Source organism: Salmo salar, chromosome ssa25 (genome assembly GCF_905237065.1).
Source record: "Salmo salar chromosome ssa25, Ssal_v3.1, whole genome shotgun sequence".
Lineage (NCBI taxonomy): Eukaryota > Metazoa > Chordata > Actinopteri > Salmoniformes > Salmonidae > Salmo > Salmo salar.
The window spans coordinates 18,257,236-18,275,604 of NC_059466.1; the positions used below are offsets into that span (position 1 = coordinate 18,257,236).

The following is an 18,369-nucleotide window of genomic DNA, read 5'->3' on the forward strand; positions in this document are numbered from 1 at the left end:
ATTACATTCAACCTCAGCCTGGAGGAAAAAAAGGGGGTTGTGAACTACTTTAATGTTAAACACTATGATGGTGTTACCTTGTTGATATTCTTGTGAATGCTGAGTGATTCAGATTATACAAAACAATAGGTCTACTTGAAGTTGTTGATGTTCAATGTGCCTTGCCTTCAAATCATGTTTGATATTAACAGCAATTCAAATGGTTTTCTTGTGACCGCTCTCCCAGAGTCTAATACTAAAACTTCAAGAATCTGCTATGATCACTTTGATCACTCTAGTTTGATGCCCTTGTCCTCCTCCATGAGATGGATGACCAGATAAGACCCTGTTCCCAGTCACTTCCTCCCGGGCTTAGACTAGGCTCCTCCCAGGGTTCCTCTCTAAACGACAGGCTGCATGGTTCCCGATCTCCACGCTCCTCAGGCCTGACCCTAATCTGTGTTAGGCACCTCTGTGGGGGTCCCAGGTGTTGTTACAGCTGTGGTCATCCAGTGAAGAGGTGTGTGTGTGTGTGTGTGTGTGTGTGTGTGTGTGTGTGTGTGTGTGTGTGTGTGTGTGTGTGTGTGTGTGTGTGTGTGTGTGTGTGTGTGTGTGTGTGTGTGTGTGTGTGTGTGTGTGTGTGTGAGGGGAGTTGTTGGGAGGCTGTTAAAGGCCCAAGGAAGTGGCCAGCTGATTAGAACCAGATGCCAGACAGATGGGACGAGGAGGGCGGCTACACATAGGTGTGACCCAAATAGAAGCACACTGTCGCCCATTCCTGACTCATGCAGGCATGGTTCCTCCTTTAGCCAGGCCCAACTTCACACCCCCATCTTTGCACATGGTCTCCTCCTTCTAGGGGACTGTTATGAATGTTACCATGGGGTCACAGAACTATTTGGGTGGGGTTGTGTGTGTGTGCGCGTGCGCACGTGTCTATGTGTGTTTGTGCGCACGCGCGTGTGTGTGTGTGCGTGTGTGTGACAGGATAGGAGTAAATAGGCCAATAAATCGTTCTATTACGAGCAGATTACATCGAACATTCCCTCTCGCGTTCGCTGCCATTCAAAGATGTATCGCTCACCGACTGAAAAACCAGGAGGGCGAAGGGGGGATAAACACTTTGAAAACCAAAACCAGCCCGCTCCAGTCAGCCAGCGTGTAGACTAGGCCCGATGCCACAGGGACATTTTTAATCCTTTAATAGCAAGCCTTTACTGTTCCCTCTCGAGCCACACTCTAGGTGCACTCCAAAATAAGTGTTAGGAGGACCCTTTTATTTCCCCACTCTCTTCCTCTCTCGATGCTTCCTCCGCCAATTAGTCGTTAAGCAAATCGTTCTCTTCAATTTCATCGGCCTCAATCCTTCTCCGGACTACAATTTTCTCAAGACTTGATCCTTTGATCCTAGGTGTGAAAAGGGGGGCACTTTAACATAAATCTTAAAGGCTCAAGGAAAATGGAATTCTGTAACTCGAGAACATTGTCGTTTTCAACACTTTGTGTGCCATTGAACAACAGTGTGAAGAGGTGACGAGAGAATCTTGTTGACCACGGCTGTTGCATTATACTCACACAAACACACTGGCCCGGAGTAACAGACCAAAGAGTGTTCAACAATCACATTCCTTCAACCAATTCACTCTTCACTGGCAAAAGACTGAGAGAGTAAATAATCCTGTGGCTAGCTACCTATTAGCTCAGAGTCCTTGATGAGAGAAATAGCTTTTATATTCTGATAGTGCTCTCAAATTGAACATTGTGTCCCAATGCCTCCGTCAGAGCTCACTTCACTACTATCAGCACGTCTCTAAAACAGCCAGTCATGTTAGATCTTGTGGCATAGGTGTGGAACGGTCATATGAGCCGAGAAGTTGTATTAATATGCATAGTGAACTTGTTATTCTAACAAGCCTTAAAATGTGAGAGCAACTGACTTCACCTCTCATTTCACTTCCTCCGATTGAAATGCTACTATGTTAATAACAACCATATCATGAGATACGGTTAAACACGTTTCTTTACGGAGCTCACTTATAGATACTGTATATTGACCCAAAGTCTATATGTTCACTTACAATTCATCATTTTTTTAATTTGGAGAACCATTCATGCTCCCATAGGAATATAGCATCATTAAAAACGGAAAGTTGTAGTTCTAGTCTGAAGTTCTGTACTAGGAAACACATTCCAGCATATTTATCAGGATGAATACATTTTCTCTAATAATGAAAAACCCCAGAATTCTGTTTGGTAGAATGTATGCTTGGCCAAATGTTAACGTCTGGGAGCGCCACGCAACATTAAAGTGAGCACAGTGAGAGAGAGAAGCCTTGTTTATACCTGGCGCTAACATGCATCCATGGTCCTGATCTGGTCCACATTCTGATTGTGCCCACATTTTCAGATATGCGTCTACACATGGTATTAAAATGTGTCTGTTATCCCTCCACTGTGTCCACATTGTGACCACATTTCCTGGTCCCTTCCTGTATTCAAATTATTTGACTAATATTATTTCAAAATATTATTTCTTTATTTATTTTATGACACATTTTCATGTCATAAGTTAATGGTGACACCTCAATGATTTTAGAAGGCGGGATAATTATGATTTAAGTGGTTTCACTGTCAAGATCCGTCTACACTTGTGAGATATCCAGACACAATGCGTGCCTTACTACCTCCGGAGGTGGTCAAGAAGATCTAATCACAATCAGATCACAATGTGTCTTCTGATCGTCTACACCTGTCTACAAATGTGGACACAATCTGGATGTAGAAACAGTCAGGACAAAATGTACATGTTAGCACCAGGTATAAACAGCGCTAGAGAAAGAGAGAGAGAGAGAGAGAGAGAGAGAGAGAGAGAGAGAGAGACGTGAGGGAGGTTGATATCTTTTCATTCCCCCAGGTGGAAAAATATAGTGCTGCGCTGCTTGAGAGCGCCTGCTAAGGCTGGAAACTTTATTAGACTAGTTAAATATTAATTCTTCCACTCAAAGATGATCGAAAAGATTGTTTTCGTGTCATTTTGCTTTCAGGCCACCTGGCTTTCTATAACGACATTCCAAAGAATTTGTAAACAGTCGTCAATATGAGACTATATTATTCTATAATGTATAAGCACTACATTGCCTATGTACAGGTACAGTATATTAATTTAAGATACTAATAAAAAAAACAAAGGTTTTCCATTTTGACAAGGCTATTTATTCTAGAGTGGCTATTATTTCATTCAAAATAAAGTCTTCTAAAATGGTGGTTAAAAGGAGGAAGAGAGAAGTAGCCTTGGGGATATAAAAGGGTAAGAGGAGATACGGGAAGACAGTGCACTTTGAACAATGTACTATTTTAGTGACTACTGAGAAATGGAAGCAGAACCAACACCATATTGACAAGGTTAACAAATCCCCCAGAGTGTCAGCATTTTGCTTAGAATCAACAAAGTAGACAAGTCTCAAGGACACCTCTAAGTGTAAAAACCATCAACAGCCAGCGGAAATGTGTTTGTATGTGTGTATCATATGCTTCTCAGAGCATGAAAATGTGTGTGTATCGTTTTGTTCCTTACCTGCTTTCCACAGACAGTCAAAGCCGAAGAAGAGCCGCACCGGAAACGGAGAGCGAGGGAGAGAGAGGGAGAGAGACAGAAAGAGAGAGAGAGAGACAGAAAGAGAGAGAATGACAGAGAGAGAGAGACAGAAAGAAAGAGACAGAAAGAGAGAGAGAGAGAGAGAGAGAGAGAGAGAGAGAGAGAGAGAAAGACAGACAGACAGAAAGAGAGAGAGAAAGACAGAAAGAGAGAGAGAGAGTGGAAGGAAGACAGAAAGAGAAAGAGAGACAGAGAGAGAGAGAGAGAGACAGAGACAGAGACAGAGACAGAGACAGAGACAGAGACAGAGACAGAGACAGAGACAGAGAGAGAGAGAGAGAGAGACAGACAGAAAAAGAGAAAGACACAAAGAGAGAGAGAGAGACAGAAAGAGAGAGAAAGAGTGAGAGATACAGACAGAGAGCGAGAGAGAGACAGACAGACAGAATATTTTGAGTTCATAATAATCACTGATAACACACATAATTTTCCAAACTTGTATTAAGAATGTGCTGGGCATTAGAATATTCACAATATGTTGCCAAAATGACCATATTTGTAAAGCTTTGTGCAAGAAGTTCAAAGACTAAGGAGATTAGAAAGACGGATTACTGCTTATTACAGTGATTTTGATAATAACATCAATACAAAACACAAACTTTTCAAAAACAACTATTGTGTTATCTAAAGGACGTCTTGTAAAGCTGACTCCATAGTCATCCAAACTACCGCATATTGTTCAATGACATGTCCCATTCTACATCAGTCTACGGGGGAAATTCAGTTGCGTCTACAATATTTCCGGGCCTTTTTTAATAATGGCCTTTGTTTGTGTTGTTGTTGTACAGCAAGCAGAGGCTCAAATAATTAGTTTAGTTAATTGACTTCAATGGTGACTGACTGGAGAGTCCACTCCACAGTAGACATATCCTGGTCTTAATGAATGATTTTCTGGTCTAGTGCACGTACACATAAGATACATGGTAATTATTGTCTGGTATCGCTGGGATCAATTTGCATTTAACCTAGATTTCAACTAAGAGTGGATTGTGGCGCGTTGTTATCACACAGACATATGACAGGGAGAGAGTGGCAGCAATTATCAATGTGGAGCAATATTATTGTGACATCCCTTTCATTTGATTCAACATAATCCCTGAGAAGAAAACATCTAATCACTAGCATTTATGCCAACACATATTGGCAATATAATTTACAACTGATACGATAACACCACCTAAAGTAGAACCTCAAACATCCCTATCCAGATCTGCCCAACACTGTTCCACCTCCTCCTCTCACATCCTTACTCCAAAATGCATTAACCAAGCCATATATCACCATCTTCACATTTCATTTCTACTCATGTCCCAGACGTGAAAACAAAGGAGCCTCCTGAGACGTGGGGCCCGACCTGCCCCCCTCCTCCACCCCTTCACCCCCACACCGCCCCACGACGGGCGGGCCCTGCCCAGTGGGTCACCTAGTTCTGCACGGGGGCTTGCTTTCCCAGGCTCATTACCAGACAGGAGACAGGGGGCTAGGGGAGGGAAGGAGGGAAGAAGGGAAGGAGGGAAGGAGTCTGCCCTGCATGGCCCTGCTGGGACGGGGACCATTACTTTCAGGTGAACTGGTTTACATGGGGACCAAACTCCCTATTCAGACATCCAGCCTGAGGAGCCCCCCGGCCTGGCCTGCCCTGGCCTCCACTCGCCAATGTAGGCTAGGCCTATGCACCCCCCCAAACCGACCATACACACACACACACACACACACACACACACACACACACACACACACACACACACACACACACACACACACACACACACACACACACACACACACACACACACACACACAGCACATGCACAAACACAAACACAAACACACACACACACACAAAGATGACAGAGTCATGCACGACAGATACCCACACTCCTCCTCACCAATTTAGCCCTTAGGTTTGGTGTGCTCATTAAAAACAACACACTCCCAGTCTACCAAGTAGGATGATGAAGGCAGGGAGACATTGATTGACCTTGTTAACCTCAGTTGTATCTCAATGCATAAAAAAGTAATTTAAATAATACCGTTTTCATTGCATTCATGGATACCTCATATCTAGCCATGCCCATTGCATTAAACAATGGTGGAGATACATTGTAACTGGTAAGAGAGAGAGAGAGAGAGAGAGAGAGAGAGAGAGAGAGAGAGAGAGAGAGAGAGAGAGAGAGAGAGAGAGAGAGAGAGAGAGAGAGAGGAGAAAGACAGAGAGAAAGAAAACACTGTCAATGTCCTCTATTGAATCTCATCTCTTTGAGAGAGAGAGAGAGGCACAAACAGCCAACGAGTGAATACAAAGGGAGCCTTTCAAGTTCATCTGGACTGATGTAATAAAATTGACACATGGAGTCAGAGCTGGATTGTGGGGTGTCTGTTCTACCTAAACTCTCATTTCCAAAGCTCTGTCACCTCCCTTCACTGCAAATGAATCAATTACAGCCCAACCTAATCCTGTTAGAGCGATAAAATGAATGCATACCTCCCCGTAGGCAGGTGCTGCATGCCAGGCTCAAGGGCTTATTATTCAGACTAGACTATGTACTGTCATCATAAACCAGTAGTGTATAGCATTATGTGTTTGTCATTATGCAATCAAAATCATTCAAAATGTAAGCTACCTTTTTGTTGATCTGATTGTGAACAGAAAAGTGTATTTCTGAATCTCACCGCACAACATTGTTGGGGTTGGATATGAATGCATGTTGATCTGAAACTGTCTAATGGATATAATAAATAGCATTTTCCACAATCAGAAACGGCTCCCTGACCTCGACTAATTCCCTCCCTCTCGCTTTCCTTCTTTTCTTTAGAAGAGGCATTGCTCATACTGGTTCTTTTCACATCTCATCGCTCCTTTATGCAAATCCTAACAAAGGGAGAGAAGCTTGTAAAACTGTAGCTTTATTGTCAGGTATAACTGTTTCTGTTAGTACTTTACAGGGCAAATAGGAGGGGATTGGGGCGGGGGGGGGGGGGGTAACTAACACTGCCTTATTGTTTACAGCCCACTGGTTGAGGGCCCTGGTTCTGCTACAGCACGTTTGCAAGGTACAATCCGTCTAGCGGGGGCTCCCGACATTCTGAAGCACCTTGTCAGATAACGCCTGACCCACACTGAGGAGTGCCTCTGGGGAAAATAATGAAACAAAACAATGACAGAGGGCTTGTGTGCAGCCAAGAGGAGAAACGGGAGGGAGGAGGGAGGGAAAGAGAGAAAGAGAAGAGTGGGGGAGAATAGGAGCGCACCACAGCTAAGCCGCCACTCCCCCCCCCCCCCCCCTCCCCTCCATCGTGGGTCGGCCCCTGCTCTGCTCACCCAGACCATTGTGCACCCAGGGGGCTTTGGAGATAAATGGCCGCATGTTAACCACGTTTGACGGGCTGCACAAAAGGGGACACCTCGGGTCCCATGACGCAACCTGTACCCCCCGAACACCCCCCACCTCTACCCAAACATGAGGTACAGGGGACAGTGCCACCAAAGCACCCAATGAAGCGCAAAGAAAAGAGCACAACAATTTGTCACTGGGCTGTAAGGGCTTTGTGCTTTAAGAGTTGGCAGGGCAGGTTACATTGTAGGGTGGGGAGGGTTAGAGGTAGGCTTTTATAGGTAACACCTTTAATAATTAATACAATTATCACGCAAAATATAAATGGAAATAAATGCAATATCTTTGTGCTAAACTGTTTTTCCATATGATCGTAAATGACAAATGAGTCTGTTTGGATGTGTTGTCTCATTGAGGGCTGCTCAATTGAATACTTGTATTTTCTGTAACATATGCTGTTGTCCTATACTTAATGACTCAAGTCCAAACAATTACAGGATGTTTGTTTAGACTACAACCATCACACAATGGAGAAAAAACTGTTAGATTTACTGCCCATTTCACTGCATAAGCACGCTATTGGAACAAACAGATCTTATAAAGTTATCGTTGCCTTTGAGGGCTACTCTCACAACAGGGGAACAATAGCCTTTTTGCAAGGTGTTTGTCACGCTGTAAATAAAATGGCACTTTGCAATCGTGCCGATTTAGATCAGAGTTCGAAATAGATCAGATAACACTGCGTTTTAAAATGTATCTACTCTACACCTCTTGTCCACTTAGGAAAAATTAGCAACCTTTAAATTGGGGAGTACGGGGGGAGAATGAAATGGCTGTCACCCTAGCACCCACTCGGGGGGGGGCTGTAGTACTAACCTTTTCAGCTCTGTCACAGCTTTGATGCTTGACAGGACCGACAAAAGCACCTGCCCCATCCCTGGAGTGTTCGTTCAGCACCCCCTTCTCATTTTCTGTGACCTGACCAGCATTCCTCACCATCAGGGGGTCCTTCCCATGGCTACCTTTACCCAGTCACCCCAAACCCCCCCGAGCTCTCATACAACCCACCCAGCCCTCGTAATCCCACTGCAAACACGGTTAGGCCTGCGCAAATGCAACGCGCGAGACTTCTCAGGCCTCAGCTAAAGGTGCACAACTGATTAGGCCCCATTGCGTGGGAACTAAGGAGAGAATCTGTGAAAGAAAAACTAATTGAAATGCATATGGGGACTTTCCCAAAACCTGGCCTGTGAAGTGTCATTTTGTGAGAGAGAGATTTCATGGTTGACAGGTCTGTGAAACAAGCGATGTAGGTTTTTGGCTAATGATGATAAAAAATATATATATATTTATGTTTTTCTTATAAATGTTTAAAAAATATGACCAATGGCAACTAAAAAAGTTTTCAAAACAGAGGAAATGGAAGTCATACCAAATAAATTGCTCCTAATAATTACCTCTCATAGCAACAAGAATATCTGGCAAAGTTTGAGAGAGGACTTAAAAAACGCACTATAATTTTCTGATGTAATGAATACGACCCTGCTAGAGTGCTGCGTTGCACCAGCCCAACCCAAACAGTGACAACACTTATATCCACACAGACAATGTCATCCCAGCACCCCTCCTTTCCTTTGTTCCCGGCTTAACAAAACTCAGCCGTCACGCCGTTTTAGCTCAATAAAGACCGTGGACAGCCGTAACCCCATCAGGCCCTGCCTGTCATATTCAAACCTGTGTGTGTGTGTGTGTGTGTGTGTGTGTGTGTGTGTGTGTGTGTGTGTGTGTGTGTGTGTGTGTGTGTGTGTGTGTGTGTGTGTGTGTGTGTGTGTGTGTGTGTGTGTGTGTGTGTGTGTGTGTGTGTGAGAGAGAGAGAGAATGTGAGAGGGCAAGAAAAAATCAAAGAAAGAGATTGGTAATGTGCGGTTGATGAAATGGTGCCATGCTTAATCTGTGAATGTGGTTTGTTTGAACAGATGCTTAATGTCAGAACTTCACATTGAGAGAACGAGAGATAAAGACAAACAAACTGCTGAAGGGGACAGCCAAGCTTAACACTGAAAGGTGTTTTATCATTGATCGGTGAAAAAGATTATGCTGGACCTGGCTATTATGTCAGACTCCATTTTATTATGTCAGACTCCATCTACCTAACCCTATAAGACCACTTCCCTGTTCCTGTCTTGTTCAGGATGGTATAAACTCCCTCTGTGCCTTTTTGTTGTTCAGGAAAAAGATGAGCATTCAAGGGGAGGAGCTTTGCATGTGTAACAACAAGAAACTCTCCCCTTTCCTAACCAGTACACCCCACCCTCCTCTACCTCCTATCCCCGCCCAGCACTACAGTCGCTTGTCAGAGCAAAGCACTAATTGCCAACATGCCAGGCTGCCACCATAATACAAACGGGGGGTGCATTAAGCGTGGCTCGCTCATTTGCGAGGAGGACGGCTGAGAAGGTGCCACACATGAATATTTCATTAAGTCTAATTGCACAGGATCACTCCTTTATGGTAAAACCAGAGTGAATGCAAGTCATTAGGAGTGCAGCCCCCTGTACTGTAAAACTCCAAACGCAACATTACATTAAGATGCCCTGTGATTTGTCTGCTTAGAGGGTACGATAAGACGTGCCATCTGGATGAGTGGCACACACATGGCACTGCCAAGTCTCTTTAGTATACTATACACACACCACCCCAATGGTGGAAGAGAGAACCACACCTGCAAGCATTTCCCTCGGATGAATGACGCCGGAAATGACACACAGAATCAAAGATGTTGATCTGAAACACTCACGCAACTGTCCCTTTTACAAAACCTCTCCCTCATCACCTCTGAAGCCATAGCTCCCGACCATAAGGCAAACAAACCCCATAGCAGAGGTGAAAAAGTGTTCCTTTCCTTCAAATAAAACAGTATCGGGCCACTTTGACAGGAATGCCAGTTCCTCTACCCCTGAGTGGTTGGACTAACACTAGGAAGGGGATCATTTAGCTGTGGAATGTAAGGACAGGACATCCCCCTCAGATAAGACACAGGCAGCCTACGCCTGAGGTTGTGACTGGGCAGCTCAGAGTACGGAACTATCAGGAGGGAGGCCCACCATAGGGGCCGAGGCTCAACTCAGGCCTGGCTTCCATGAGTGAGGAACTTCCTCATTACTTTAATTGCTAGATCTGTGACGAGGAAGTTGTGTCCTTTCATCCCTGACCGGAACCCCTGCTGATGTACCCTGAGGAGCACTACAGACGACCCAATAGGAGGACAGGACAGTGAACTGGTAGTGTTAACATAACGCACAGAGAGAGAGGACCCCTGCATGGGGAACAAAGGCTGTCTCCAAACCAACCAGGACAGGAGAGTGGATCCGAACAACGGAAGAGGAGAGGAGGCCCTGGCTGGAGCCTGTCTGGCTGTCACAAGAGGGGGTTTGGGAAAGGAGTGTAAGGATGGAGGGAGCAGGATGGAGGGTGGATGCTGTCACCATGACTAATCCCTTCACCCAGTTGGCTGTGTTTGTTACCTGGGGAGGTGTCTGGGTGACATTTGGTAGTGACAGCGCCGGGAATGGCTACGGCTCAGAGGAGCCTCTGCCCCAGTCAGAGCCTATTTAAGGATCACATCCCATCTACCCATCCTGATGTCTGCCCTTCCACCTCATAGTGGTGGACAACACTACCCAAAAGCTGATCATCAACGGGATTCAAGTGCATGTTGTTGTTGTTTCGAACCCGGTTGCTGTCATGTAAATGGCCAGATATGTTTGAGTGGTGAGGTTTATCACCTTCCCACTACTCACGGCAGATATAGGTTGAAAGAATGTTTAGAAAACGACACAAATGTAATTACAGTGAGGTCAGTATTTGAGATCTTTCAGTTGCTATAGTAGTAGGGGGTCCTAAAGCATACAGCTCTAGTTCAGAAGAGGGCTAACAGGGAGGACTGGAGAGAGACAGAGACTAATCTCCAAGATCAATCTATTTCTATTACTTCTACAGAGAACAGTTGATCTTAATCACCGAAAACACGCCACAGGGGATATGCATCAGATACCACAAGCCAGATTCAACCGCAGTGTCTACTTCCAAGAGAGAACAGCATGTGTGTTTGTAAACTTTCCCACTCAGGTGACGACAGTACAGCGGGCCAGAGACCCAGTATGTAAGCTTTAAGTCCTGGTTGTGTAGATCTGACCAGAGCGCTCGCTGACAGACAAACAGAACTCTCTGTGGGAGGCATTCACCCGTACGGGAGAGGTCTGGACCCACAGATGTCATGACACCTTAATCCACCGATCCGTTATTGATTGTTCCATGTGTGTGACCTTGCCCCGGGTGCTGCGCCACACCGCGCCAATCAAGCCCACATATCCATGTGAGGGATGCCGCATACGTGTGTCTGAAAATGTCGTCTGGCTCAAACATGTTCAGTCGATATGTATACAGGCCTCGATCAGAGAGCACCTCATGCTCACTTAAAACAAAAAAAACAAAAAACTTCTAAAGCTGCTCAATTTAAAAATAACTGAGAAAAATGTGTAATAGTTCAGTAAGGTTATCATACAGAGCTCCCCTCTCCCCATCCCCCCACCCCTGATAGCTGCACTGAACCTTATTTCCATTCATTATCACTGGGACTGTTGTTTCTGTAGCCTGCAGTGACATACCTCATTATTGACCTTGGTAAATCCTAGCTGTTTAGGCTAAAGGCGATGTGGCGCCACAAAATGTCACGGGGGGGAACTCTGTATTCACTCATGAAGAGAATATGCACATGGTTACGGAGAGAAAAAATACAATAACCCATGTCAGTCACCTTGAAATGCACCAACACTGTCAGGCACACAAATAACCAGCAGAATGTAACACTTTAGCAGCCTGATTCGTATCCCTCAAAGTCAGCCAGTGCAGTGCGGCCCTGTAGTACAAACTGTAGCAAGCAACACTCTCTGTGTCTCCACCATTCCAGTCAGCAGCGTAGGGAGGCGTACTGTAGGTGTTCTGAAGCTGTCAAAGCGGGCTTTCTGTTCTGAAGACTTTTGTGCTTCTGACACAGTGATGAGCTTTGTTTGTACAGTTAGACGTCTTGGCATTTACAAGCAGGCAAGCAGGGCCCATGCATCTCAAAGAAGTACGGTAAAGAGAATGATGAGTGAGTGGGGGTGGGTGTGGGTGGGCACGGCAGGCAGGCAGGCAGGCAGGCAGCAGACACACTAATATGTACATGGCCTGTTCCTATTAGTCACCGGTGACGCGAGAGTAACTGCGCCCCCGGTGGCATTCTCTCCTGTCCCCCTCAGTAGTGACAGATGTTAGGAGGACAGGCAGGATAGAGCTGTAGCTGGAGTGGTGGTAGTGCAGGCAGGCTACGGAACGAGAGAGGTGGGGGAAGTGTATAGTGTTGCTGTGGATTAGTAAAGCAGGACTTAGGCTACTCCTCAATAATTCTATAGATTGCTCTCGTTCCCAAGACAGACAGGATACCAGATCATTTCATTAATATCATCAAAACAACATTTAAGTTTGATCATTCACAAAAACAGACCAAACTGTACATCTATAAATAAATCACTGACTTTGGCCATTTGAACTGGGAAGTGCATTAATATGGGAGTGTGTATGTTATTGGGTGTATGTTTCTAAGTGTGTAGTCAGGAGTCATTGGGGCCAAGCCAGATAAAAAACGTTGGAGCATAGAGGCATCCGGCCAGCCCATCTCTCTGTCCCTGTATGTGTAAAGAGTGAGGAGGGGGCAGTGGCTGCATAGAGACTTAACACGGCTCCCCAGGCCACCGGCACACTGGTTAATATAATGTCCCTGCCTCCGCCTGGCTACTTGGTGAAGCATTATCTCTCCTGCACCTCTCGGAACAAAGGCCCCCTTCTTCCCAAAGCAGGCCTGTCTCCTCCCCAATGTCCAAAGGTGTTTGGTGAAGTAAATCTGCCTAAATCCTGCACAGCTTGGGCTGGCAAAGGGAGGGAGGGAGGGAGGGAGGGAGGGGGAGGGGGGGTTGAATGAAGGTGAATGAAGATAATCTCCTTTTCTTAACAAAAAATTAGGAATTCATATCACATGGTGCATTTTAAAGTTGCAGCATCCCACCCCCTTTCTCTCTCTCTTGCTCTGTTTCTATTTATCTCTCTCTTTCTGTCTGCCTCTGTGGATGTGTGATTCCTGACCTATGAAGCAGCAGGAGAAAAGAGAAGAGGCCTACCACAATGAAGTCTGTCTCGCTAGACAGCACCGCAAGACAAGTGTTTTGCCTCTGAATTGGGCTTTATGGATCTATTCAGGGTTATATAGTAAGTACTAAGGCCTTGAAGCACAAATCGCAAGCTCTATCTTTTCAATGTACAGAAATAGGCATTATGAAGGTAGTTTGTTGTGAGTGGGTGAGGGATGGATGGGGCGGAGGGTGTAATGCAATACAACAAACAATGTGACTAGCACACCCAATCCACAGGGGAAAACAAAAACAAATCCCACCTGCCCCCAACTCTGTCATGCTGATTAAAATGGAATCTGAAAAGTCTCAGGCACTCGCAAGATTTCTTTTACAGCCATATAACAATCTGTTGCATTCCCACCCTCCCATCCATGCTCTCTCTATCCACACCCCTCACCTCTTCCTGTCTCTCCCTTTCCCTTTCTTTCTCTCCATCCTCCCTCTCTCACTTTCTCCCTGCTTACCACTCATCTCTCACTCTCTATCTCCCTACACCACTCATCCCTCTCTCTCTCGCTCTCTCCCATTCAGCTGTGAATAGTCCAGGAATGGCATCCCGTAACCCTATCTGTCCATCAGTAGGACCCAGCCCTTGGGCTGAGTGGGAGGGCTATATAGGGCACGTAACCAGGGGAGGCCTGACAAACAGCCGGAGACACCTAAGTTATGTCGCTCAGTCACTACCCACCACCACCTTCTGTCCCTCTTTTCCATAATCGCTCTTTTTCATTCCCCCTCTCACTCTCACTCACTCTCTCTCTGTCTGCTTTCCATTTTTTCCTGAGCTCTTTTCATCTCGGGCTTTGGGATGCTGAATGCGAGAGCGGCCTGGCGGCGGTGAAAGGCCTGAATTGTGATTAAGAATGAGGAGAGGAGCTCCTTTTCTTTGTTCTGCCCTCGGGGGGTGTTTACTGAGGGGGAGGGAGGGAGGGAGCGAGGGAGGGAGGGAGGGAGCGAGGGAGGGAGGGAGGGAGGGAGGGGTGCATAAGACATGGTGGAGCAGATATGAAAGGCATTCAGGTCAGCACTGATGTGAACGAGAGTGGTAATCATACCAAAGGCGTTGTGAAGGACCACCGTAGCAGTGCTAGAGAGCTCTCGGACCGAGGATGTGTGTGTGTGTGTGTGTGTGTGTGTGTGTGTGTGTGTGTGTGTGTGTGTGTGTGTGTGTGTGTGTGTGTGTGTGTGTGTGTGTGTGTGTGTGTGTGTGTGTGTGTGTGCACGCATGCACATGAACACGTATGAGTGAGCTCATATGCCATTAGCCATAATAAGCTGGCAGACACCGAATAAAAGTGAGAGAAAAATGTCTGGTAAAAATCCAACCACAAACAGAAGGGCATTAGAAAAGGTATCTGTCTCCAGCAACTAGGACAATGGCACGTTTGTGAGAAATGTGGCATGAATGGTACAGCGGGCACCCTGACACTGCTCACTGCTGATGATAGGAGCATGTAAATGAGACACACTTCCAATGAAAACCCATTGTCTTGAGACAGTTATGGACCCACTAGCCTACTGGCTACGACAGCCATACAAACCATGCCTTCATTTCAATGTTGTAATAACCCAGAGTTGAACCAATGTATTTAACGTCTTATAACTCAAAGTCGGGGTAGCAAGACCATAACAGAAGACACTGCCGGGACCTACTCTTCTGATTGAATCAACAAGGTTTGTGTCCAGTTTATTAGGTATTTGATCATAGGCTAAATTATTATTATTATTAAACCCTACACACTTTAGTCCACCAATTTGGTTAATGGCGAGTGGCTTTGAAAGCTGAAATAGTGGCCATTTTTTTAAAGAAAAACTGAAAAAGAGACTATTTTAACTTTACTGGCTGGCGAGGTTAAGGGAGCGCTTTTGACAGCTGCGCTCACACAACCGAACGAGCCCTCACAGCTGGATGTGACGTAGGCCTATAGCACCAGAGGGGGGACTGCGAACTGCAACAAAGCTGCGCAGGCTGCGCGTATCGAGTTACACAGGGCCTAATGTGACCTCCCATTGGGACCCGAGAGTGGCAGAGTAGGGGGAGATGTGTGTGGGGAGGGGGGAGAAGAGAAGTATAGGCATAAACACAAGAAACTGTCATAGTGTATATATACATGCAACAGACAATATGTGGACCATCCCTACAAAGGGTTAATTGCATTTACATAATGATCGCGCATATTTCGAATTAAAATAGAGGATCATGAAAGAAATCTATAATCAAACAAAAACACACCACCTCACAACCTGTATATTCTGGTGCTCCGTTTCTCGATTTGCGATAATAAAATGCATAGGTCAAATAACAAGACCCTTCAGGCCATATAGATATTCCTATAGGAATAGTCTACTGCATCGGAGTGAAAGTTGGCATCAGGCAAAATGTATATTCAGGCACACATGAGTTGTAGTAGACTTTCAATCTTATGAATTAAAAGTTGACATTCTGGATAACACACATTTACACCAGACCAAAACTGAGGGCCCACATGTCTTTTTGTTGTTGCCTTAAACCACACCATTAAAAGTTTTACATAGGCAATATAGGCCTATCCAGACGAATGTAAGGACAAGCGTATTCAAAATAACTAATTGCATATGAAAATATAGGCTATAAAATTCGCCCACAAGGAAGAAGAAATCCGCGCAAAATGGGGAATGGGTGCACAAACATTTCCTCAATAAAATGATCAATAATAAAAGTGAACATCTGGGAGGAGCAACAGTAACAGAAGGCCTCAGTTGTTTAGCCTCTGACGAGACGTAAGCTGGTGAAAAACGCTTCCAAACTATCTAAAGAGGTTGGTTAAATAAATACGTTCACTCTTAAACAAATGCCAATTGGTCAACATGACTTTTTTCGTTATGTTTGCCCATATTGGCTGAATGGTCTTTGAAATTCAAACTATACCATTTCAATTTTAAAATTCACTTCTCAACTTGGTCATTACAAACACCAAGGTGCAGTTAGAGAGCAGCAATACTTCACTCTATTTGCCTTTGTTGATCAGAAACGTGCTTGACAGCAGTAAAGACCCTAAACAACCTACTGATTTCACTCAATCAATGAACGAATACAAACGAATAAACACGAGAAGTCGACTGAAAATTGTTCAAAAAACAATATAATTTAAATGCAAAGATTTATTAAAAAATATATGTTCACAATAGCCTACGTCTACGTCTACAACAAACAAACAAATAAAACAAGAGACTGTGACAATTAACATCAAACATGTAATAACATGTGATATTAAAGTAACAACTAAACCGACTTCAGTTCAACATTGACATAAAATAAAACTTTACATAACACACATGGCTGAAACGTCAAAGGGATGCCCTCCTCGCAAAATCCCTGTCACAACTCCTAGGCTACACAAAACTCAGGAGTTTTTTTTATATCCCCTTTTCTCTGTTGCTTTCCCCCTAACATAATCGTTAAAAACGAAAATAAACGTTGTAACACATAACTAAATTCTCAAGTAACTGTTCGATAATAACAGAAATGCACTCGGATACTTTTGTGTGAGATACAGTCTGTGAGCCTGCCTATGACTTGTGTTGCGTTTAGTGCTGTAGCCTTTGTGACGCGCCGCATCAGAACAAACAACAAATGTAACATCTAGAAACTGTGACTCTTACGTATAATGACCATTTCAAGACCTTTATCTCCAATTTGACAACCTATAATAACTAATACGTGGTAAATGTCTGTAAAGACACCAAGTCACTTCTGAATGGCAATAATGGCACAACACAACACAATACACACAGCACAACACAATACACACAGCAATGAAACAGCATTGAATAAGCGTGAGATAAAGCCCATTTACTTCATAATCACACAAACGTTACCAAAACAATGCAATTTCTACATAATCCACAGGTTTTCCCAAAAGGTCCAGTTCATAGCCTACGAGAAGCGCTCCTACCCATATAACGGCTTTCCCGCATGCCTGCTAGATAATGGCACTATCTCGCTGAACCGTTATTCGAGCCTCATTCTGAAGTCCCTTTCTCTCACAGTCAGGACTTTTGATAGTCTACTTTTGTGTTCATAATCTCATTCAAAATAAACATTCAAATGCTTTTCATACTGATTAAATTCAAAACTACAACAACATGTAGGCTACTTTTACGCAGCCTACCCTCTTTACAACGCTTACACTGAATGTAGCCTAATTGCACTGTGGAAAGGAGACAGCGCGCGGGATGTCCCACATATGACTGGTGGCAAAACATACAAATGTTCCCGAACTGTCCTTTTATTTTACTTAGAAAAATGTCTTACCGTTCTTTCTTTGTGGGTTGGATTGTTTTCGCCTCTTACACCGGGGACCCTCCGCCATGATCTCCTGCTTCATTGATAAGACGAGTAGGCTAGGTCAGATGGCATGCAGTCCGCATGGGCTCGGCTCCTTCAATCAGCAGCACACAGGCAGGCTCTGGTTGGTATCTAATAACCAAACAAAACGGCGACAAATGTTGGGACAAGATGACTGTATGGGTCCTGTTCAACCACAGGGGCACGACATATAAAAGTTCAATTTCACTCTAAAGTATTCAATGAAACTCCATATGTGTAAAGAAAGAGTCCAGGAGAGTGATATTGAGTAGGATCGTAGGCTACTGCGTCCGCCGTCGCCTGATCTTTTGATTTGTCTCTAATCCGGCAGAGCGTCAATGAACCGAGCAGAAGGAGGAGGACAGACAGGCAGACACATTCGATAGTTTACAAGGATGACTGAAAGCTAAGGCATACATTACCACTAAGGCCGATTATTGTATGAAGTCAAAAAAATAGGTGTACCTTTTTGTTTAAGTTTACTGAACTTTCATATAAACTTGAGTCTTGTTGATGACGTTTAGGGATTGTGACGGCTTCCCCCGCTGTCAGTCAAAAGCGACTTTGCTGTCATCTCCAAACTGAAATCTATCCCATTGGTTCAGTTTTTAATCACTAAAATGTCAAACTTAACCAAAGAACTATAAGCCATAATATGTTACATCCTTTTCTCGCCCATAGGTCTAAATCAAGTTGAGCAAAGTGTTGGATTCAATTAAAAACCTCATGTCATGACCAGCATCTCAGTCATTTAGAGTTTGGTTTCACTTTTTGCAAGCTATGTTTATGAGTGTTAATATTCTGTAAAAAGCCAATCATTTTGAT

At 44.5% G+C, this 18,369-nt stretch overlaps 1 protein-coding gene across 3 annotated transcripts in view; it reads right to left on the minus strand.

The window, feature by feature from the left end:
• The window catches only part of zeb2a (zinc finger E-box binding homeobox 2a), a 49,158-nt gene that overhangs the window by 29,545 nt on the left and 1,244 nt on the right, over positions 1 to 18,369 (minus strand). For all 3 annotated transcript variants that reach the window (XM_014173505.2, XM_014173503.2, XM_014173502.2), the window contains exon 2: positions 17,491 to 17,655. In XM_014173505.2, coding sequence (XP_014028980.1) covers positions 17,491 to 17,563 — 73 coding nt within the window. In that variant the 5' untranslated portion in view covers positions 17,564 to 17,655. The remainder of the gene's footprint in view (positions 1 to 17,490; positions 17,656 to 18,369) is intronic.